This window comes from Chinchilla lanigera, unplaced genomic scaffold (genome assembly GCF_000276665.1).
Source record: "Chinchilla lanigera isolate Chin_1 unplaced genomic scaffold, ChiLan1.0 scaffold00078, whole genome shotgun sequence".
NCBI classification, from domain to species: domain Eukaryota; kingdom Metazoa; phylum Chordata; class Mammalia; order Rodentia; family Chinchillidae; genus Chinchilla; species Chinchilla lanigera.
Window position 1 is genome coordinate 9,316,075 of NW_004955479.1, and position 24,230 is coordinate 9,340,304.

Below are 24,230 nucleotides of genomic sequence, written 5' to 3' on the forward strand. Positions count from 1 at the left end.
ATTCTAAATACTCAGATATATTTTCAAATCCTAAGGACGTTTGTATACTGGTAAAAAAGTAGTGAGCAGATACAGAGTTGCCCACGTGCAGAGATCAGCTCACAAGCAGGCTGTAGCCACAGTGACACCTTAACAAAGGACCTTCTTCCTCCAGAGTTAGGACCGATGAGTTGCCAGGCGCCTGTAAGAATATCTGAAACTTCCACATTCTGTCTCACGTTGATCTGACTTGAGTAAGAAGTGCCTAGCAGATTAGTAAAGCTCAGGTGTTCTGCAGATGACTGACATGTAGGCAGTAAACTAAGGGAGGAAGACCCATGCAGGTGTGGCTGGCAAAGCCTGGACAGAGTAAATAGGGAAGGAAGTCTCCCCTTTTCTTCTTCCCACACCCTTTCTTCTTTAAAGGTGATCTAGTTGTTACCATTGCCTTTGGACATCGGCTCTAGTTCCTTTAGCCTTCCAACACAGACCCTCTGGCTTTCAAACAGACTCGTGCTGGACTCTGCAGTGAGCCCCAGGCCTTCCACCTCTGACTGAATCCTCTGGTTGTCCAGCACACAGGCAGCCTATTTTGTACTCTTTCACTCCTGATTCTGCAGGTGGCCACTGTAAGGCTACCTTGTAAATCTTTTACATAACTACATATACATTTTCCGCCTGGCATAGTGGCACATGCCTGTAATCCCAGCACTTGGGAGGCTGAGGCAGGAGGATCATCACAAATTTGAGGCCAGCTTGGGCTACATAGTGAGTTCAAGGACAACCTGAACTACATAGTGAGATCCTGTCTCAAAAAAAATATCTGTTCCTCTAGTAAACCCTAACTGATATAAAGACCCTGGAGATGGCCCTTGTCCTTTATCTCTCCAAAAGGTCTAAATATTTTCATGGCCTCTCCTTCACCTTTCCATACCAATTAAGGGCATTCTGAAGAATTCACTAGTTTCCAAGACACTGCATGAAACAGTTCCAATCTCTAATTCAGCAATGGTTCTATGAAAGCATTTGTAGCACTGGGGAGGAATCAAGCACTCTGGGCTATGTTCCCAACTTTTTCTCCTGTCTACTAAGTACTGTTTCTTGCTCTCCTCCCTTATTTTTTTTCATTCAGTAAATATGTATTCCATACCTACTAGGCGACAGGCTCAGTAGTAGGTGCTGTTTCCACAGAAGCAAACAAAAAAAATTCTCTTTAAAGCAGGTATGTTAACTGGGGAGACAAATGATTTCAGATAGTGATGAGCGCTAGGAAGAAAACAAAGGGTAACAAAATTCATAAGAGGCACACACACCCAAAAAAAGCCCTGCTTTAAATAGTCAAAGATGTGCTCCAGAAGAAGTGACAGCTCAGTGAAGAACTGAGACATGTGAACATCCAGAGGAAAGCTCTCCCGGAGCTTTATGTCCAGGAACACAAAGGCTCTGAGGGGTCAGAGTCAAGAGAACTAAAGGCAGGCCTGTGTGGCCAGGAGTGGACAGAGAAGACCGTGGATAAAGACAAGGTAGAAGAGATGCTTGGGCTGGAGAGACCAGCACATTGCTCGTTGCAATTCTAGTCAAAGTCAGATAAGCAACCACGGGAGCTAAAATTATCTTAAGAAGCAGAGATAATGAGAATGGAGTGTATGAAGGGTATGTACGGACAAAGACAGCCAGTCTCTAGAAGGGGCCTCAGGGACTAAGGTGCGACACGAGGCATGTCTTCAGGTCATCTTGGAACCAAACATTAACGACCTGACCAATCTTTACCATCTCCTCTAGCATAACTCTGTAGCACTGGAGACCATCCACACTGGGATCATACCAGAGAGGGGCTCATACTTCTCTGACAACTACATTAAATAGTTCTGAAGCCGGGCATGGTGGCACATGCCTGTAATCCCAGCACTTGGGAGGCTGAGGCAGGAGGATTGTTGCAAGTTTGAGACCAGCCTGGGCTACAAAGTGAGCTCAAGGCCAGCCTGAACTGTGTAGGGGGACCCTGTCTCAAAAAGACATAAAAAAAAAACAAAAAAAAAACAAACAGTTCTCCCCCATTCTGAACCAAACTGACTCCCTGTGGAATCTGTCTCTACACCCTCTTTGGACTCTCCCCACATCTAATGCAGTCCACGAATTCCATTCCAACACTGGCCCATACACTTTCCTTCAGCTACTCATCTAATGTTTTGTTTTGAGCTTTTTCTTATGGAAATTTTCAAATGCTCACAGAAGCAGAGAGAACAGTATGTAACAAATTTTCACTTGCCCATGACCAGCCTCACTAGTATTTTGGTTTCCTTCACTTACTGGTCACTGCAGGTGCTGACCAGCTCAGAGTACAGCACCTTACTCAAGACCTCAAATGTCTACTGTGACAGCCTAGAAGTCCCCTTGCACTTGTAGTGCCAGAATGCTGCTTTGTAACGGGAATTCAGTGACTCCAACTTTCCCTCCAGAAGCTGTGCAGCTGGGTATTTAGACCCAGGCACAGGGATTTGTTTGTCCCAGTAATTTTTACCTGTCAGACTCTGCTCATTCTTCATATCAGGAGGAGCCTTGTGAACCTTGCCTCCCTAGTATTCACCCCCTACTTGAGTTTTCTTTAGAAAAGAGAAAGAATTTGAATATGGACAAGAATGAGCTAGAAAAGCTTAGAGCTAGGAAACAACATTTAAACTGCTTATTCTACAGATGAAGAAACTAAGACCCAAGAGAATCCACAGAGTAATGGTACCTAGGCTAGAGCCCGGGCTTCATGTGCACTGCCGTTTCCCACACCTACTACTTCTGAGTCCCCAGGAGGAAGTGCTCCATGAAAAAAATGTAGACATCACTGGCCAGGCAAGCATCTGTACCGCTGCAAACCAATCTCTTAGTCAGCTACCAGCCACTCCCCTCTCATGTGGACCCAGGAGGCACTACTCTATGTCAGGCCTATTGTCCTCAACTGCTAAGCCAGTGTGCCTCACTTGCAGAGAACAGGCCAGTACACATTTTTCTCTGTTCTCATTTAGGCAACTCCTAAAGTACATAAGACCAAATAACTGAATTAGTCAGGAATGTTCAAAATATTCATAAATAATAACAAATTTACATATATTAGAAATAAGACCCAGTCTGTTATTCAAAAAGCCATACAGTATCTCATTTAGAGGATGCCTAACAAAATATACATCTTAAAAATTCAATACTCCAGAATGCTTTTTACAGTTATTTCCATCTGAGAATCAGAGATTTAAAAAAACAGGTAATAATCATAGATACAACTTCACACAATAATGTAGATAATATCCAAGAAGCTTCATGACTTTGGGGGGTATTTGTGACTAACCACAAACTACATGAGGACCACAGTTCAGAAGTGCAAAGCCCAAGGAGCCTCCCAGCAGAGGGGCCACCAGGAATCTTCTTTCCCTTGTGGAAGACATGGGAGGTGGACTGGATTCTAAGCTTCACCAGAAAGTAACACCCATCTTCTTACCCAGGCTACCAGCCGCATCAACTATCAAACCATTTGCTCCTCTTTGCAAGAGGTGCACCTTTAGAAGGTCCCAACAGTTTCTGCTTATATTGTTCGACCAGCTGGTTGAAGTGAGCTTCTGTCCTGTTTCCCTTAGCCTTTTTCCTAGGATTCTACAAAGGAAAAGAAAAGAGGCAGAAGATAATTATTTTCAAACTCTAAATATCACCTTACCTTTAAGCCACTAACAGAAAATACGTAAGTACAGGTATCATGTCCATCAGAAGAGGCAGGCTCCCACAGACCCTTGGAGAGAAGAGCTCAAACAGAATCATCCAATGGTTGGGATTAGACCAAGAGTACATGGCAGCAGGACGCAACGCAAGTGCTTGTGTGGTTGTTTCAAGGCCTCTCCAACTCCAGCTCCCAAGTGCTCACTTTAACCTCAACATGACCCAAGATTTGGATATCTCCACTGCCTCTACCCTCACAAAGAATACTACCATTTTATAGAATTTCAGAGATAGATCCTAGAATATAGTATGCAAAGTCAAAACTTTCCCAGAGAGATTTCTTGAATAGGACACAAAGTTGATGCTTCTTTCACTGTTAAAGGAGATGGACTAGGGAAGAAAAAAGAAAGTGTGACCTCAAATTTTCAAGAACAGAGCCAGCATTTTCCACCAAAAGGAACTAAGGCTCTTTGGGAAAATGGCTAGTGCTCAGACTGGAAAGAAGCATATAAGACCAGTCTGGGACTTCTTGTACTAGAAAACGGGAACACTGTCCAGAACAATGTGGTCACATTAGAAAGATTCAGAAGCCAACCTGAAGAGGCTTGTGCTAGCCTAAGACCAGAATAAGAGTAATGGCTGGATTGAGTACATGAAAATCAGGACTTCATAATACAAAAAAATTCTAGTGGTTGGTAGGGCAATTACTCTGGAAACTTGATACAGAGAGGAAAAAAGCAAGCATTTCCCCTGACTTTCCTATATAAATGGTATTTTGTGATAACTAAGACTCTTCTTTCTAGAATTCTATTAAAATATTTAAGAATAATTGACTGGAATTAGAAAATCATCCCATAATGCAACCCATAATGAAATAATGGTTTAACATAACACAGCTCATTAGCTGTTAAAACTACAGTGATCCCAGCACTCAGGAAGCTGAGGCAGGAAGATCACTGTGTGAGGCCAGCCTGGACTACATAACGAAGTCAAGACCAGCACGAACTACACAGCGAGATCCTGCCTCAAAAAAAGGATGTAAGGGGGAAAAAAGGTGTAAGGAGTGAACAGTACATAATAAACAAAGATTTAAGAGATATAAAGCACATGTACAAGTGCAGACTTCGGATCCTGCCTGGTACTAAACAAGTATAAAAAACATTTTGCGGCAACTAGGAGAACTTCTATGTATTAGATGATATAAAGGGTTCATTTTAGTAGCCATGATAATGACATAATATGCATGTGCATGTAGCCTGATTAGAGACACAATCTATGGTTTTTCTGAGCAATCTATCTCTAGAGATATATTTACATGGGAAGTAAGGTTTTCTTTCATATACTCTAGTGAGGGAAAAGCAGGCATGGAAAATAGGGAAAACTAGTGAAGCAAAGTGATAAGATATGGGGGTTAATTTTACTCTTATTTCCAGTTTTATGACTTCCCAGACATCCTCTCAAGAGCCATGGCCCTGCATGTAGCTGTAACCCAAGAAGCCTCGCTGTTCAGTCAGCTGCCACACAGCAGCGCCGCCGCACACCCTGCCATGTGCCCTGCGGAACTCACCTTCGTGGACGACAGCTGCTGTTTCTCTTGCTTCCACTGCTTTATCTGGGCTTTTGGCTTCTTGGCAGGGAGGGACTTCACTTTGCCTTTGTCTCGCAACCTGCAGTAAGATGGCCAAGTGTCACCCTGAGTCCTTCTGAGCTCTCTCAGCCCAAGAGATAATTTTTTTTTTTTACACAGTTCTAAGCCCAGGATAGGATAAGTCACTCTAAAATGGGATCCTGTGACAGACTATTCTACATCTGCATACTTGCTGGGTTTTTTGTATTTCAGAGGGGGGTTTTTTGTTTGGCTTAAAACTTCATGCAAATCACAAAAATTTTCATTACCTTAACAAATATTTCATAAAGATCCATTTTTGTACACAACACTAAATTTGTTGTCTCAAACACAAATTATAGCTGAGCCTCAAGTTATGTGGCCTCTGCTGACAGAACTGGCCATCTGGACAGGAAGAAGCTTTTCAAAAGAGAAAAAAGGCTTCAAAGCCTGTCCTAGATGGCTCCTCTGAGGCTATCTCTACCATTTGATCCAAGAGTAACATCTCTGCTGGTGGAGTCTTACATGTTAACACTCCTCTTCCCAGGTATGCCTGGCATACCACTAAGCATCTTACATCCAAGTGAATGCCACAAAGAGGGAAAGAGCTACATAAAAACAAACGAGCTTAGAAGCCAACCCCGTTCTGTGCCGCCCTTCTGTAGCTCACCTAATTTTGGGGCCTCGGTGAGAGGGGAGCGCCAGGACCTTTCTTCTCTTCTTTCCATCGGGCAGTTCCACCTGCTCTACTTCGGCCTTGGTCTGGAACCCTGCCCATGAGGTGGAGCCCACCTTCTTCTTCTGTCCTGGGGGGGCCTTGCTTTGATCTTGCATGTGGTTTTGAGCTGCCTTCTGTTGCTTCTCTTTTACAGGTTCTTTCTTCTGCTTTTGAGACTCACTGGCTGCAGGCTTCGATTTCATTTTTTGCTGCAGAAAACAAGAAACTGCTATCTGGCTTTTGGATGAGATATGTTTGCTACAAAACCTCACCAAAGGAGGAGCTTCATGTGACCTTGGTGAAAAATTCTTCCCTCACACAGCTGGAGACTACAGAAAAGTAGAACTGGAACTGGAACTACAAGCAGTTCAGAAGCCCTGCCGTTGTGACAGTTACTGGATAGGGACACAAAATAACCATTCCCCTTTCCATAATATAGAAACATAGTATTCACCCAAGACTCAAAAGGCAGGAGTGAGAGACAATCACAAAAGACATAACACACACGGAAGGGAAATACCAGGAAAAGAAAGAAAGTACCCGCCAGAGGAGATGAAGTAATGGACTAAGACTTTTTCAAACTCAGCGATAGACACTAAGCCACAGGCCTAGGAGCTGAGACAAAAACAAAAAGGTAAATACCAAAAAATCTACACACAGACATATCAGAGTCAAACTATAAAATATCAAAAACAAAAACCTTGAAAGAAATCAGGAGTATCTTCCATACAGAGAAACAAGGGTAAGATTACATTCATTTCTCTTCAGAAGCCACAGAGCAAGAAAAGATGGACTGAAATATTTAAAGTCCTTAAAAAAAAAAAAAAAACAATCACCAACCTAGAATTCTGTATCCAAAAAAATTATCTTTCAAAAGTGAAAGAGAGGGCTGAAGAAGTAGTTCAGCAGTACAGCACTTGCCTGGCAAGTGCAAGGCTCTGGGTTCAATTCCTGGGGCCAAAAAAAAAAAAAAAAAAGGGAAGGACAAATAAAGACCTTCTCAGACAAAGAACTGAGGAAATATGGTACCAAACCTGCTTTGGAAGAAATGCTAAACAAATTTCTTCACAGAATAGGAAAATGACATAAGTCAAAAACTCAGATAAAGAAAGAAAGAGCATTAGATAGAGAATAAATGAAGACTAGGAAAAGACGCTATGATTTCAAACAAAGAAGGTAATAAAAGAATTTCAGATTTATTTGCACTAAAAGTGGAAGAAGATTCAAGAGAAACTAATGTTAACTTAAATAAATGTTTGCTACTTTGCCCTCTTACCGTGAAGATCTAGATATGTACACTGATACAACCAACACTTATTATACACCGATTATGTGCCAGACTGTTTCTACGGGAACAGATATAAAAAAATAAAGAGTCTACCTTTCAGGATTCATAGCCTGGTGGAGGTAAAAGATGCATTCATAAGTAAAGTAAACTAAAAAAAAAAACTGTTTAATGAAGTTCAAGAAATGAGGGCTTATCTGAGAGGTGGGAGAAGGCTACCTGAGGAAAGCTCCTCTAACCTGAACATGGACAGTGAGAAGCACCCTCTGAGTCGGGAGACAGGGGCATTTTCACAAGAAAAGCATAGTATGCGCACAGGTATATGCAACAAATAATGCAGGTCACCCTGAAGCAATAGCTAAAGGCAGGGGACAGCTGTATTAGCTGAGATAAAATGATGATCTGAACAATAACCAGATCCCAGGTCCTCTAACCCAGAGTCACTATCTTAACCACTGAAACTGCTCATCCACTGGTCATGTTCTTGGCACATACTGCAAAGACTACAAATGTTCACTACATAGGCAAGTTAAGGCATGATATTGGTGAGAGCTATAATACTTATGTAATCCCTAATAAACTGGCCCTGTATGTTCCAGGGGTAGGTGGGCAAGGGAATGAGTATTCCTCCACACTGATCATGCAGCAAGCTAAGCAATGACAATTATTTAATCCTCATCAATTAAGTGAGGCAGATGTTGTTAACCTATCTTATAAACAGGCTCAGAAAGGAAGTAATTTGCCAAGGAACATGGAGCCAAAAAGGTGCAGAACCAGGGTTGGAATGCAAGTATGCCTGTTCCCAAAGCCCCACTATTGCCTCTCTACCACACAAGATTAGAAACTGTACTAAAAGCACCAGGCAGGCTGGGGATATAGCACAGCAGCACAGCGCCTGCCTAGCAAGCGCAAGGTCGTTAATTTGATTCCAGGTACCAAAAAAAAAAAAAAACAAAACCACCAGGCATCACATTTCTGGACCTGGTAAAAAGAAAAAAAGACTCCTGGAAGGGACAGCTAAAACCATTAAGCCACATAAAACCTGCACCTCTGTTATTAGGTTCAATATGGCTCACACCAAACACTATACACAAACTGCTGACCAACAACACTGAAGGCCGGGCATGGTGTCACACATCTGTAATCCCAGCACTCGGGAGGCTGAGGCAGGAGGATCGCAGGAGGATCCTTGCAAGTTCGAGACCAGCCTGGGCTACAAAGTGAGCTCAAGGCCAGCCTGAACTGCATAGCGAGACCCTGTCTCAAAAAGACAAAAAACAAAACAAAAAGAACACTGGTCTACTTCTGTCCTAACACAAGATGGGATAGCAAGGAGAAGATGGCCTGGAGAGTCCTAGCAAACTGGAAGTAAAGGGTGAAAAATCCTAAATGGACAAAGAACCATTCTAAGGGAGCAGAATCACAAACTAAAAATTAAAGTTTCATTATGCCCTTAAAAATAATAATAAACATAAAAGACTATTTAAGTTTTGTACCAGGCTGCGCTGGATCCTCATTTCCTTCATTTTAAGTTTCCTTCGATCTTCCAAAGAGAATTCCACTATTGGTCTCTGTGTCAGAGGGAGACAAAATATTTTTCATTACTTCCCGCCCACTAGGAGGATTGAACTCAGGGCCTCAGGCAAACTTAGATTTTAAATACAAGGAGCTGAGCTGTCCCCACCCCCATGCCACCTCCTGCAGAACAGAGGCTGCCGCTCACTACCTCTACCTGAAGGTAAACAGCCAGTTCTGCAAGCAGCCTACCCAGTTTAGAGCTCCTTATAATCACCTTCTCACCTGGAATCGCCACTCATTCCCCTCCCCACTTGCCCACGTACTACTTGTTCCCACACTGCAGGGTCAGAAGAAACGGGGAACAGACAAGACAAGCCTGGCCCTCCGAGCAGGTCACCCCGGAGGATGAGACTAACCTTAAGAGGCCCAAAGATTTCTGGATTGTTGTTGATGTGGCGGAGGGCTCTCAGGGCATGCTCGTGCTCCTGGAACTCAGCAAAGGCATAGCCCAGGGACTGTCCCTTTATGTTCCCATGAACTCCTTTAAGGTCTCGCATCACCCTGCACTATCAGTAGAAGAAGAAAAGAAGCAGTAATTACAAAATAAGAAGCCTTGCCTGACATAAAGAACTTTAACACAGTCAATAAGAAATTATCTTATGGGCTGGGGGTGTGGCTCAGTGGTACAGCACTTGCCTAGCATGTATAAGTTTCTGGATTTGATCTCCAACACCTTGGGGACAAAAAAAAAGGAAAAGAAAGGGAGGGAGGGAAAGGAAATCAGTTTATAGAAACAGAGTCTTCACTTAAGCCATCAGAACAAAAGAACATACTGGAATAATTCCATCTAATTAGAATACATACACTGAGAACACAAACCAAATTAGGTATTTTCTTGCTTCTTAAGAATTTATAGATATCAACACAGACCAATAAGCACAGATCAAAAAAGCACATAAATACAAGAAGACTTCCTGAGGAAAATTCCTAAAAGCTAACTGTTCACAATACATACAAAGAGGTACGTGGTAACTCTAAGTTACATAACAAATCTTCACTGAAAGTAGAGAATTGTCCCAACCTCTCATCACTGAAGAAAGCCCCCAGGAAGGAAACTAATAAAGGGAGGGAAGAGGTCTAATGGCTGCAAATGAGAAAAACCTTCCAGGCATAGGAATAAGTTGCCCTAACACGCAGCCTCAAAAATACAAAAAGTTTCAGCTTCCTTTGCTCAGTGTCAGGTGCTCTCTGGAACGATTTTCCCTAAATCCTTAAGCAAGATGCAGCAGGCACTGGGGCACTGAGGTTTTGTAGGATATTTTGAGAAAACTGATTATTTACATGAGATTATTCTTGAATCGCTGTTCCCATGTAATGGAAAAGTCTAAGTACAGGGGAGACTTGGATGCTACCCTCGTGTTATGTCCAGTACCCACTCTGAGCCTACAACAGGACTACTCGGCAGTGCAGGGGAACCAAGAGAAGCATACAGTAAACTCCTGCTTTTAAGACACTATCTTGCTAAGACACCATACTTGTAACAAATGAAAGAATTAAGAGAAAAATCAATATAATATACATATAAAATACACAGAAACTTCTCCAAATTACAACAGGCTTTAAATGTGCAGACACTAAGTCTGGTGGATGCTGACGTGAGAAATTATACAACTGACCCCTTTTGCCAGCACCACTTGGAGCAGTGGTGAGATGTGCTGACATGTGCATGTTCTCCCACGTCATCTCCCCAACCCCAAAGTGTACCTTTTGAAGACTTGCAGGGATGAGGGAAACAATTTGTGGTGATGCAACAGAGCAATGCAGACCCAATTAGCAATGGCACATTTAAAATAAATACTGACTGAGAGATTGCTAATTGCCAGGATGGGCCAAGGATTTGGAGATAATAAGATAACACTTGCCCAAAGAGATCATTCTGGTTCACAGTTTCTGGCCAGTATAGCAGTACGTGCTACCAAAGTGACACACGAAGGGTGCTACGGAGGTAGAGAAGAGGACTCTGTAATCACAGACAGTGAGATCAAGTCCAACTGGGAACCCAGTGTTCTCTAATTCAACTACTGAAGGTGTGTATGGACCGCTGTGCTCACTACTGGGTACTTCCCATCAGGAAGAGCCGAACTCCTAGTAAAATGCTCTTATGTTCTCTGCAATCATATTACAGCATCTACTACAAGGCTGAGGACGCTGCAGGCATTTAATAAATACTTGCTAGCTGGGTGTGGTGGCGCATGCCTGTAATCCCAGCACTCAGTGGCTGAGGCAGGAGGACTGCTGCAAGTTTGAGGCTGGCCTGAACTACACAGTGAGACCCTGTCTCAAAAAAAAACAGAAAAGAAAAACTCAAAAATAAATACTTGCTAATTAATTCATGAGGATACTTCCTCACATTCTGCTATAATCTGATCAGATACAAAACAGTTCTAAGAAGAAAAAAAGCAAAACCAAGAAACCTGCCTACCTTAGCCTCGCATACTGACAATACGTCCAGAAGAAAATCTACTGACAAGCTGGCACCACAGCCAGAAACAAACACGTGATCCAGCCTAGGAGAACCAAATTCTGAATGGGCAGAGCGATGCTTACCTCCTTGATGCGCACCCCCTTCTCCCCTCTAGTGGCATTGAGCAGCAGCTTTCTGAGCTGTTTGTCATCCACAGCCTTTGGAAGATTGTGCAGGCAAAGCCTTGTCTGGGAGACGAAGATATTCTGGTCTTTAAGTTTCTGATGCTTCAGTAGCTCAAACTGAAAAAATTTAAACACCAACCAATTGTTAACAGTCCAATCCATCTTTTAAAAGACAGGTTCACAATTCTTTAAAAGGAAAGACCATGCCCTCCATCCCATAAAACCACACATATAAAAAAAGGAAGGGAAGTGTCCACTCCTACAGCCTCCCTTATATTACCCAACACAGGAAGAAAGTTGAAAGAGGTAAGATACTGGGTGGCAAAATCACAGGCTCCTGACTCAAATCTAAACTAGAAGGCCATCGAACTGAAGAAGTCTTTTTGTTCTTCTCTTTTCTGAGATTGTGCTTTACTACACTGGCCTTGAATTTGCTATGCAGCCTAGAATAGCTTCAAACTCACAATTCTGCCTCAGCCTCCGCAGTGCTGAGATTAAGGCATGTGCCACCACCCCTAGCTGTCATATGAAATTTTAAAGACTTCACTTCTCATCCACAAAGTGGAACTGCAGATCAAAATATAAAGTGAATCTCTTAGCAATGATGTGAGGCCAAAATGAGATTATGAAAGAAAAAACTCCCTACTTCAAAATGTAACCCATAAATAAATAATACATAGTACTGCAGTTCATATCTATCTCTGGTCCTCATCTATCTACTAACTCAAAATAATTATTTAGTGCCTCCTTCCAAAAGGAACTGGAACTTAGACAACACTTGATAGAATGGTGTCTCGTCTCAACTCTGCCACCTTGAGGCAAAGGCAGGTCCATAACCACAGAAGTATGTTCTGCTCTTAACGCAGCTCCCTCCACTGCACTTCCACAAACACTAGCACCCTGGTGACCAAGCCTCTGTGCCTACTGCATGACCTGGCAGCACGCTACTCAGCAGACCTTTACCACTGAGAATTAGGGAAGCAAGGGTAAGATCCAGTTCACACAATACCATATAACACTGATATAATACTACAGATAATGTCAGGTTCCTTGCTATTTTACCTGTGTGCTTTTCTAACAAGGCTGTAAATTAAGATCTATAACTTATACTTGGCTCTTTGGTAAGCAAATATAGCATTCGGTAATCGTTTCTGATTGATTTATAAACTATGGTGAGCCTGAAGGCTCGTGCCTAAGCCACTCACCCGTTCTCGTTTGGCCATATCCGCAGCACTCACACCTTCAGCAGCTTTCGTCCCAGCACGAATCACTGCAGGAAAAGGGAAAAAGGCCAAGACATCACCAAGGGAATTTTCACTGAGCAACAGGAGGAATGTGATTTGAATGATGCAAACTCTGTGTACAGGGCCCACAGGACCGTGCTGGCCAGGATATAGTAGCATTTGGTTAGGCCCAAAAATAGGCTACAGGGCTAAGTTCTGCGCTTAGAGGTGCTCTCAAGGACTAAATACTGAACAGTCTGTGATTTTGTTGTTATTCTCCTTCTCTCCCCTCACATACATATACAACGTTAGATGCAAAGGGCTGGAGGAAGTTCTGAAAATAAGTACTATTAAGGCATCTGGAATGCAAAATGTTCCACCTACAACTTGCCCCTGAAACTCAGCTGCTCCTCATGTACTTGGGGTCCAATCACTCAGCAGCAAGACAAGCCAACCCAGAGAATAGACTCCTGCCAGAGCGGCCTAACACCAAAGGCTGATGCCTCACATGACTAATCAGGGTTGTGCAGCTGTGCAAAAGGAAGGCTGAGAAATACTATGTGACCTAGAAAAAGGGATTTTGTTTTTTAACTTCAAGCTAATTTCTGATTTCCCTTGTGACATGAAGGAAAGGTGCTAGCTGCACATTTTAAATCCATGAATAATCCAAAAGAGAACTTTTAGTCATAATTTTCAATTCCTTCAGAAGCAGCAAAGATAACCTGAATTTTTCCTTCCTCTTTGCTTTGCCGATCCTCTAATGAAAAAGTCTAAAAGCAATCAGGCAGAAAAGATAACAAGACTGGTTAATCCACAAAATGGGTGAAAGCTGCCTAAGAGAAAGCCATACCTACTAAAGTGGAATAACAATACAAACCAATAAAGGAAGAAATTTCTGTTTTTTAAAAATTTGAAACATGCCCCAAAATATACAATTGCTGGCTTACTGCCATGGGACAAGGCCAGCTACTTAAAAGCCTGGCTCCCACCTTATTCCACTACTCACAGCCTTCTCGGGCCAGATAAAGGTTCCGGGTTCCAGTAGGCTTCTTCACTTTCTTTGTCTGAAGTTTCGCAGCTTCATCACGGGTCACAGCCAAGTCAACCTTAAGCTGCCGGCCATCCAGTTTAAGCCCACCACCCTGTAACAGATTGCAACCCTCTCTTCAAATATATAACAAGCAGAAACTAAGCTCCTGGCAAGGAGCACCGACAAAAAGGACTCAATGAACTACAATACAATTATGCTACAGAAGCCACGCCCCAGGGTGTTTCAGCCTGGCCGGCTACAAGTAGATCCCCGAGTCTCACAACGTTTAGTCTAGCTGTGCAATAGGTAGACTGAGGGCAAGCTGGGTGTGGTGGCACACACCTGCACCTGTAATCCCACCACTCAGGAGGCTGAGGCAGGAGAACTGCTTCAAGTTCAAGACCTGCCTGAACTACATAGCAAATGAGTTCAAGGCCAGCCTGAAGTGTACAGCAAGACTCTATTAAAAAAGAAAAAGCTGGGTGTGGTGATATATGCCTATAATCCCGGCACTTGGGAGGCTAAGGCAGGAGGACTGCCATGAGTTCAAGGCCAGCCTGAGCTACACAGTGAGTTCAAGGCTGGTCTGAACTACATAGAGACACCCTGTCTCAAAAAAAAAAAAATTGCTGAGGGTAATCAGCAGTAAGGAATTTATTTTATGGGAGTTTAAAACCAAAGTAAGCCCAAATTGAGAAAAGAAAAAAACAGAAAAGAAAAAAGAAATGCCTTCTTCACCTCAGTCTCTGGAGAAGCAGCTGTAAGGCATTTCTGAGCAGCTTCTTGAGTCATGAACTGGGCAAATGCACAACCTACAGAGAAACACAAAATTCAGTTTAATCCCAAACTCCATGGTCAACCAATAAGTCAAAGACAATACTACATGACAAACAGCTACAGCCTAACACAGAATCAAAGGGTAAGAAACATCCATTTATGAAGCACTATGAGACAGGCTCTATGTTAGGTAATAAAGAGTCAAAAGCAAATCTGAGAGTAGTATACCTGCTCTCAACGTGAAATTTTATTATTTCTTTCATCTTCTCTATTGTATCCTAGTACTACAGCCACATTGACTCTCTTCTATAAAATCCATACGAGATGACAGCAAAATACTAGCAGAACATTTAATTCAACATCACTTACTGAGTGCCTATTAGAGAACTAAAAGATGAGGGAGGAACCACTTAACCCTAAAATTAACTACATCTCACTATCTCAGAGTCACTTGAGAGGCATCAGATAAGAGCAGATCTGCCTTCTGGGGTAAAAAAAAAGGCTGCTATTATATGAATACCACAGGAAACCAGAAAGATACACTCAATTCTTGGCTCATGCTCTAGAATCTTCACAAGGCCTGTCATTCAATGGTTAGATGCAGGGCCAAGCAACCCAAATAAATTTCTGCTACTGATAATAAGCAGCTTTATAAGGGAAAAAAATGACTTACAGAAAAGAAATACAAGTTTCACAATACTTTGCTAGCAAGCCTTTAAACTTTAAATATCTTCTCATATATAAAAATACTACCATATCACCTAGAGCTACTGGGCATTATCTTCTGTAGGAATGAATGACAGCCAACTAACTGAAAGGACACATGGAGCAGGTCAACTCCAGGGTCACCATTTACTGAGGCCCTCTCTGCCTCCTCCAGGCAGGGCTGAAGGCGCCTACTTCCGTGTCTCCACCTCTTCCCATCTTCCATTCATATCTCTTACATCACTAGTATCCTCCCAAACAGAACGAATGCCTTAGGAATAAGGATCACCTATCATAGCATACAGTATTAACAGATATTCAACAGGTACAAACAAATACAATCAGACCTCCATTTCCATGAATTCTGCATTAGTGGATTCAACCAACCACAGAATGAAAATATTTAGGGGGAAAGAAAATGTGTCTATACTTAACATGTATAGACATTTTCTCTTGACCTTCCCTAAAACAATACAGTTGAACAGACATTTACATTGTATTAGATACTGTACATAATCTAAGTATGATTTAAAGTATACAAGAGGATATGCATAGGTTATATGCAATTTTATAAAAGAAATCGTAACACTCACAGATTTTGGTGTCTGCCTTGGTCTTGGAACTAATCCCCCACTGGTACCGCGGGACAAATGTAATGAAAATACAGGGGTTAAAAATACAAGGAGAAATGTTTCTAATGGGTAGATTGGCCTACTCATCTAATATGAAGAAAATGGGTACTTTCTCTGCAGCTAAGAATTTATCATTGGAATTTCCAAGGTCAGTACTGGGTTCGATCCTAACATTTCCCTAAAAGTCTACAAATAGTATTTAGCTCTTCTAGGTAGTGAAATGGCATGCTCAGAGGGATATTACAGACAGAATATAGGGATGCATGATTTACATTTTTTTTTGCTAAGAAAAGACCACAAAGCAAGTAATTCTAAAAATAAGGTTTAGGTTCAAACAAATACAAACACACACACACACACACAAACACACACACACACACACACACACACACACACACACACACACACACACACACACACACACACACACACACACACACACGGGTACAGCCCAGGAGTACACAGCACTTGCCCATCATGCACAAGTCCTAAGTTTGATCCCTAGCACTGGGAGGAAAAAGTTCTTAATCCATGGATAAGCTCTATAGAAGCCACAAACCCTCTGAAGTGGCATTTTCCTCCCCACAGAGGAGAAGGTTTATAGCTTTTGCTAGACCTCAAAGGAATCAAGAATCAGAATTAACTCAATGCTTTAGAATGGCTACAGTCCATAAAGTCAAAGATTATGAATGGATTGAAAAGATGTTTCTCTAACAGTAATGTACTAGAATGTGGAATAGTTAACTCTTCCAATACAAAATAAATAGGTTTATGGGGAAAAACTTTTCATTCAGATAACACGCTTGCTACACAGTTTTTCTTCTGACTGTTGCCAGGCAACAAAGTTTCTCTGTCAGCTTCCATCTCTAGCAAAAACAACAGGGGAAAAAAAAAAGATGCCAGTAATTTCAAGCAATGCAGAATGATTAATACCCATGAGATGCTATCACATTTGAAATTCAAAAAACAACAAATGGAATTCATTACCCTAAAGTAAATAAGCAAGAGCTTAAAATGCTTAGATAAAATTATGGCTGGCAACACCATTAAAGATGCTGAATTTGACATTATAGAAGACAACCTCAGAAAAAGACAAGCTATAGAAGAATGTCCTTGCCTTCTATGGAAGCCAGTGGGCTGGAATGGACTGTGGACCTTCCCGGAATAGCATATTTTGCTCTCATGTAAGCTAGTCAATGCCTAGGGCAGAGACCAAAACCCTTTAGGGCGAGGCCAACTGACAGCAAATACCTTTAGAATGTTCTGTGTCTGGATGCAAGACAATGCGGACATATTTAAGATCTCCAAACTGCAGGAGGAGCTCCCCAAGTTCTTCTTCCTCTGAATCAAAGGACAGGTTTCTATGGAACACAACCAAAAAGGTCATAAGAAAGGTCCGTGACAAAGTGAGATCCTGTGTTCCAGGACAAAGTAAATGACATCAAGTGTCCTTTCCTCAAAACCAGCCTCCTTTGCTCAGAAATAGGCCCAATAGACAGAGGCGGCCCTCAGTAGCCAGGCCTCTACTATATGACTCTGCCCTTTGGTCCCAACTGACTGACCCTCCTATATCTTGCCCAGGAATTTAAAACTTAAGCATACACAAACACAAGAAGTTATAGATGCAGAGTAAGTTCAAAATAGCAGTGCTTCACCAGAGGGAGACTTCTGAGGTGCTATAAATATTCTGTGTCACCGGGTGTGGTGACGCATGCCTGTAAGCCCACCACTCGCCTGTAATCCTACCACTCGGGAGGCTGAGGCAGGAGGATCACTGCAAGTTCAAGACCAGCCTGGGCTACAATGTGAGCTTAAGGCCAGCCTGAACTGCACAGCAAGACCCTGTCTCAAAAAGACAAAAAAAAAAAAAAAAATTCTGTGTCATGACCTAGGTGGTGATTACATGAATACATACATATGAAAAATTTCACTAAGCTGTATTCTTTGAGCAATTGACTTTACAGAATGTTATACCACTTAAAAAAAAATAGTGGTGTCTCCAGAGAAAAGACCCAAAGTCTTCTCCAGCAGTGAGGGTCACAGAACTATCCAGATTTTCATCCCTTTCTTGAGGTCTGCTCTTCAATAACCGTGCTTCTATGAGACACCCCAGTGTTTATCAACAAATGCTTTTTCACTTAATGTTACCATAATTAGTTTCTCTTACTATATCCACAAGATTCAGACTCATAGGAGTCTACTGAGAAAAGTTCTCTCCCTCTCTCTCCCTCTCTCCCTTCTCTCTTTCTCTTTTTCTCAGACATTTTCTGCTGTATCATTATGAAACTCAGGTTTCATTAATATTTTACAATGCCGGGCATGGTGGCACACGCCTGTAATCCTAGCACTTGGGAGGCTGAGGCAGGAGGATCGTTGTGAGTTCAAGACCAACCTAGGATACGAAGTGAGCTCAAGGCCAGCCTGAACTGCACAGTGAGACCCTGTCTCAAAAAGACAAAAAAAAAAAAAAAAAATTTAGTCATTAATATTTCACAAAAGTCAGAAAATCCTTCAAAGTACCACAAAAGCAAACATGGTAAAGTTTACTAGCTAACTGCAAAAAAAAAAAAAGAAAGAAAGAAAGAAAGAAAGAAAGAAAGAAAGAAAGAAAGAAAGAAAGAAAACTACATGTACAGTATCTCTAACTCAAAGATTCAAAGCCAGGTGTGGTAGCACACACTACAATTCTAGCACTTGGTAGGCTGAGGCAGGACTGTCATAAATTCGAGGCTAACCTAGGCTACAAAGTGAGCTCAAGGCCAGCCTAAACTACATAATAAGATGGAATCTCAACAAAAACTCTGAAACTTTTGAGTACTGACATAATGCTCAAAAAGTTCTAGATTAGCCAGGTGTGGTGGTGCATGCCTATAATCCAAGTACTTAGAAGGCTGAGGAAGGAGGATCACTGTGAGTTTAAGGCCAGGTTAGGCTACATAGTTAGTTCAAAGCTAGCCTGAACTACATAGCAAGACCCTCTCAAAAAAAAGAAAAAATTCTAGATTTTGGAGCATTTTAAATTTTATATTTTTGGATTAGGTACACTCAACTGGGAAAGCCAATGTAAATATTCAAAAATCCAAAAACCTCTGAAATCTGTAACATTTCTGGTCCCATGCATTCCAGATAAGGGACACTTATTCTTTTGATGGAATTAAAATGTTGGAAGATTTTGTTTTCCTCAACTTCATAATAGTGTGAAGTCTTCATTTCTCCAGCTATGCTCATCCTTCCCTGAGTAGAACAGTCCTCATTACAACCCTAGCCCTGATTCTATTTAACGGAATAATCCAGACAAAGCTTTCTGCAATAAGATATCTCCTAATGACATCACGCTTCTAATTGACCTTATCACATACAGCCATCCTTCTTCCCCTCTCTATCCCTTTATTTCTCTAATTTCTTTATTAACTAATTGACATCTAAGAAATAGTACTCTTGGTATGGAGGCTTCTGAGGGTAATGCTCCTTCCTTCTTGATAAACAGAATCCTCTACAAATACAAAATTACTTATATGGAAGTTTTAAATAATATGGTTAAAAAAAAACATAGGAAGACATACTGTTAAGTGAGAAAGCGGCCTACAGCACAGCCTACACAGCTGAATCCATCTGTAAGTATCTATGAACAGGCACATGTGGGGACGCTCTGAGTAGGAAGGCTAACTTTGTCTTTTTGCTCACACACTTCCTAAACCTTTTACAATGAACAGAAGTTACTTGTATAACAAAAGCAATCTTAAAAGATTCTACAAAGGATAAAACACACATCTCTCAAAGAAGACCCAAATGACCCCAGTGCAGTGGAACCAAGCAAAGGACAGCAAGGCTGTTTGAGGTATTTTGAGGACACCCTGACCTATGAAAATGCCAATCTATTGTAGTTGAAAGGCGGAAACAGCAGCATGCAGTAAAACCTACCTTACCCCCAATCCCTGCGCCCCATTTTCCCGGACACAGATGGCACATCTTACTTAATTCTCAACACTGCTTTAAAAACTAATTAGCATGAAGAGACAAATCATTTGGGGAAAGTGGATATCGCCCCTGCACTCTCCCTAAAAGTCCAGAACTACGATTTTTCTAACAGTTGAAGAGTTGATTTGTTCCAATGATACCACCTCAATTACAAAGAATGAAATCTCAGAAGATAAAACACCAGCACACTTGCTACTACTCATCTTGTTTTATAGATCTGATTCTCCTAAATTTCTCATTGTTTGGTTAAGTCTCATGGCATTTAGCCTTCTGGGCTAGGTTCAAAAACAATGCCAAAGAAGAAATTGAGGAAGAGAGGCAGGGAGGGATGGAAGGCAGAGGAAAAGAGAGAAAGGAGAGGGAGAAAGGAGGGAAAAGGGCAAAGAGGAGGGAGAAGGGAGAGGATAGAGGAAAGAGAAAGGAAGGAAGGATAGAGAAGGGATGGGACAGGACTGGATAGGACTGGACTGGATGGGGCTAGAGAACCATGAAAACAATGCGAACAGCAGTTCTTGAGATAGGAGGCATACCTGATAAAAACAGTTTTCCCTTCATTCACATCAGAGGGTAATTTCCTCTTCTTTGTTTTCGAGATTTGCACATCTAAGGTAAGAAGAAAAATAAACTGAAAAAACAAAACTAGTGCAAATCATATGTAAAAGGGCTAACTTCTTAAATATGTAAAAATTCTACAAAAATTACTTTTAAGAACAATTTTTAAATGGACAAAGGATCAACAACTAAATATATGAAAACTCATCATTAAAGAAAAACATCCAAGCTGGGTATGGTGGCACTTGCCTATAATCCTAGTACTCAAGAGGCTAAGAAGGCAGGAGGATTGCTGCAAGTCTGAAGTCAGTCTTTACTACACAGCAAGACCTTGCCTCAAAAAAACAGGAAAGAGAAACAGCCAGACACAGTCGCGGTAATCAAGCTACTCACAAGGCTGAGACTGGAGGATCTCAAATTCAAGGCCAGCCCCAGCAACTCTGTAAACCCATCTCTAAATAAAAAGAGCTGGGGATGTGGCACAGTGGTAGGACATTTGCCTGGCATGCACAAGGCCCTGGGTTCAATCTCCAGCACGGGAGGAAAGAAAAAAACGAAAAGTAACACAGGAGCTGGAGGTGCAGTTCAGGGGTAGAGCAGGTCCTTTAGCATTTGCCATGCCCCAGGCTCAATCCTCAGCACCAAAAAAAAAAGGGAAAGAAAGAAAAGAAAAATACATCCCAAGAAAGAAGATACTATTTTTCACCCACAAACTGGCAAAACCAAAAAGATTAATGGAATACAATGCAGTAAAAAATGTGTAGCCATGCATGGTTGCACGTACTTGTAATCCCAGCTAGCATTCAAGAGGCTGAGACAAGAGGACTGCCATGAGTTCAAGGCCAGTCTGAACTACACAGCAAGACCCAATCTCAAAAAAACAAAATAAATTTTTTTGATTAAAAAAAGTGTGAGAAAAAGATATTCCCCCACACTGCTACGACAGGGTAAACTTTCTGCAAAACATAATTTCTAGAACTTTTACGGGCAAAATATACCTATACACATAAAATCATACACACAAACATACTTATATTGTATACATGTGTATACACATGTGATCTGCTTATAACTATGTTAAGACATTTTCTGCACACATAACAAACATTAACAGTTGTCATCTCTGAGTATGTGTCCTATGAGCCTGAGGATCTGGTTATTACGGGACACTCACAACTTGTTTTGAAGAATAAACATGCATGTTTATATGTACACAGAACATTTCTGGAAGTTTACATGAGAAAAATCAGCAGTTACTTGAGGGAATTTTGGGGCGGACTGATGAGGAACTTTTAATTTCGTATTATATGCTTCCTCCCTTGTAACTTTTAACTTTCTCTCATTATCAGAAACCAGTCCTTTAAATTTTTAGGTGAAAGAATGGTAAGAAACAGCTAATCAGGGGATCTCATAGTAGCTTCACTGGAAAAGCTTCCATTTTAAGGTATCTATCATTATCTTCACAGAAAAAGCTTATTTCCTCAGATTTTTTTATATGGTCAAGCCAACAAATCAGACTTACAGAAAAGGAAGCAAAATAGCTGAATAAAAATGTCTAACCAGACAAATCAAAGGATCACTAATTGGCCATTTCCCATTCTATAATGAACTGCCTTCCTCAATAAATGAGTTCATTCTCAATAATGGTAGCAGTGGGGATTGGTATTAGTTTTACAAAATACTCCCAGGTGTCCTTGTTATGAACTTAACTGTGTCCCTCCAAAATTCATATACTGAAGCCCTAACTCCCAAAGTGTTGCATCTGGAGACAGGGAATTGAGGGAGGTAATTAAGGCAAAATGGGGTCGTAAGTGTGGAGCTCGATCCAATAGGAGTGGTGTCCTTATAAAAGAGGCCAGGGCTTGTTCTTATTTATTCTTTCTGCCCCCTGAAGCCTACAGGGAAAGCTACATGAGGACACAGTGAGAAGGCAGCAGTCTGCAAGCCAGGAAGAAAGCTTCCCCAGGAACTGAATTAGCCAGCACCTTGACCTGGGACTTCCAGCCTCCAGAACTACGAGAAAGTACGTTTCTCTTGTTTAAGCTGCTAGTTTGCCATGTTTCATCATGGAAGCCTGAGTTGACTATCCAGTGCTTAACCCCACCTTGACTCAAAGGAGCTGTTTACAATCTAGTTTGGAGTTAACATGTAATATACCCTGTTTATCCAGTATTTATTCAACATGGACAATCAAGAGAGAAAGAGGTAGTACTTCAGCATTAAGTGAGGTTTTAAATTTCCTAAAACAGAGCCCGGCATGGTGGCACACGCCTGTAATCCCAGCACTCAGGATGCTGAGGCAAGAGGATCGTTGCAAGTTCAAGACCAGCCTGGGCTACAGAGTGAGCTCAAGGCCAGCCTGAACTGCATAGCGAGACCCTGTCTCAAAAAGACAAAAAATAAATTAATTAATTAAATAAATTTCCTAAGAAAGAATCTTAATATTCAAATACCACTCCAAACTCATTTAAAAAATAAAACAATAAAGCAAGCAAGCGAAACCATCTTAGAAAAAAGGAATATAAAGGTTTCTTTTTTTAAGTATTTAAATATAAGTTTGATAGTATTTAGGGTCCTACATAAAAACAGCCCTGAAGCTAAGCACGGTGGTACACACCTGAAATCCCAGCACTCTGGTAGTTTGAGGTAGGAGGATCACAAGTTCAAGCCAGTATGGATTACATAGCAACTTAATGAGACCCTGTCTCAAAGTTAAAAATAACAGGCCGGGTGTGGTTGCACACACTGGTAATCCTAGCACTCAGGGGGCTGAGGTAGGAAGATCACTATGAGTTTAAGGCCAGTCTGAACTGCATAGCAAAACCCTGTCTCAAAAAGACCAAAAATAAGTAAAAAAATAAATAAAAATAACAAGGGATGGGGATATAGCTCAGCATAAGGACCCTGGGTTTAATATAGAGTATACAAAAAAAACAAAAAAGGTGTGGGGGTAAGGGCTGGGCACAGAACTGATGTGCATTTCCCAGTAACGTCTTTAAAGTCTAAGGCATTTATCAAGACCCAGGCAAACCTTCATTCTCTTGTTCTTCAGCACTGCTGTCACTTGGTACTAGTTCTTCGTCACCATCAATGCTACCTCTTTCCTCCACGTCACTATCCTCCTGTGAATCATCTTCATCGCTGCTTTCTACAGGGGCTGCTTTCTTCACTGCTCTGCAATGGCACAATCAGAACTAAAGATGTGACACATCAGCCACTCAACTTCACGACGCACGTCAACTCTGCAGTGGAGAGGTCGCGAGGACAGGAGGATTTTCCTACCTCTAATGGGCTCAGCAGCTTACCTCTTCTGAACTGGCATATGCTTGGTCACCTTTGATTCTTTATGCTTCTCCTCCTCGTCCTGTTCATCCTCATCACCATCATCATCATCGCTATCAACCCCGACATCATCATCTTCGTTCTGTTCCACGCTGCCATTCTTTTTAACTGACCCCTGAGCCTTAGGTTCAAAGCACTTCTCCTCATCTGTGGTGCAAGATAAAGAAAGTTGGCAATTCACTTAATATCCAAAACAAGGTTATCTTAACAGGAGTAACACTTCCCAGTTCCTACTTTCTTCTGTTTTTTAAAATTTCACCCACTTTATTGTACAGTCAGCATGCCACATCTACCAGTTCCACATCCTCAAATTCAACCAAAGATCAAAAAATATTTGTTAAACATTGCATCTGTACACCAGACTTTTTTCTCATCATTATTCCCTAAACCCTTCATTATAACAAGTACATGCATTGCATTACACTGTATTAGATATTACAAGCAGGGGCTGGAGATGTACCTCAGTGGCACAGCACCTGCTTGGCAAGTGCAAGTCGTGAGTTTGATTCCCAGTACAAAAAAAAAAAAAAAAAAAAAAAA

At 41.5% G+C, this 24,230-nt stretch overlaps 1 protein-coding gene across 1 annotated transcript in view; it reads right to left on the reverse strand.

Moving 5' to 3' along the window:
- Positions 1–3,057: 3,057 nt before the first annotated feature.
- The window catches only part of Rbm28 (RNA binding motif protein 28), a gene marked incomplete in the record, with an annotated part of 31,130 nt that continues 9,957 nt past the window's right edge, over positions 3,058–24,230 (reverse strand). The window contains 13 exon segments of the mRNA XM_013503290.1: positions 3,058–3,615; positions 5,243–5,342; positions 5,952–6,208; positions 8,781–8,855; positions 9,219–9,368; positions 11,410–11,568; positions 12,657–12,721; positions 13,681–13,816; positions 14,443–14,516; positions 17,070–17,179; positions 20,327–20,399; positions 23,380–23,522; positions 23,654–23,837. Of these exon segments, the coding sequence (XP_013358744.1) occupies positions 3,481–3,615; positions 5,243–5,342; positions 5,952–6,208; positions 8,781–8,855; positions 9,219–9,368; positions 11,410–11,568; positions 12,657–12,721; positions 13,681–13,816; positions 14,443–14,516; positions 17,070–17,179; positions 20,327–20,399; positions 23,380–23,522; positions 23,654–23,837 (1,661 nt within the window).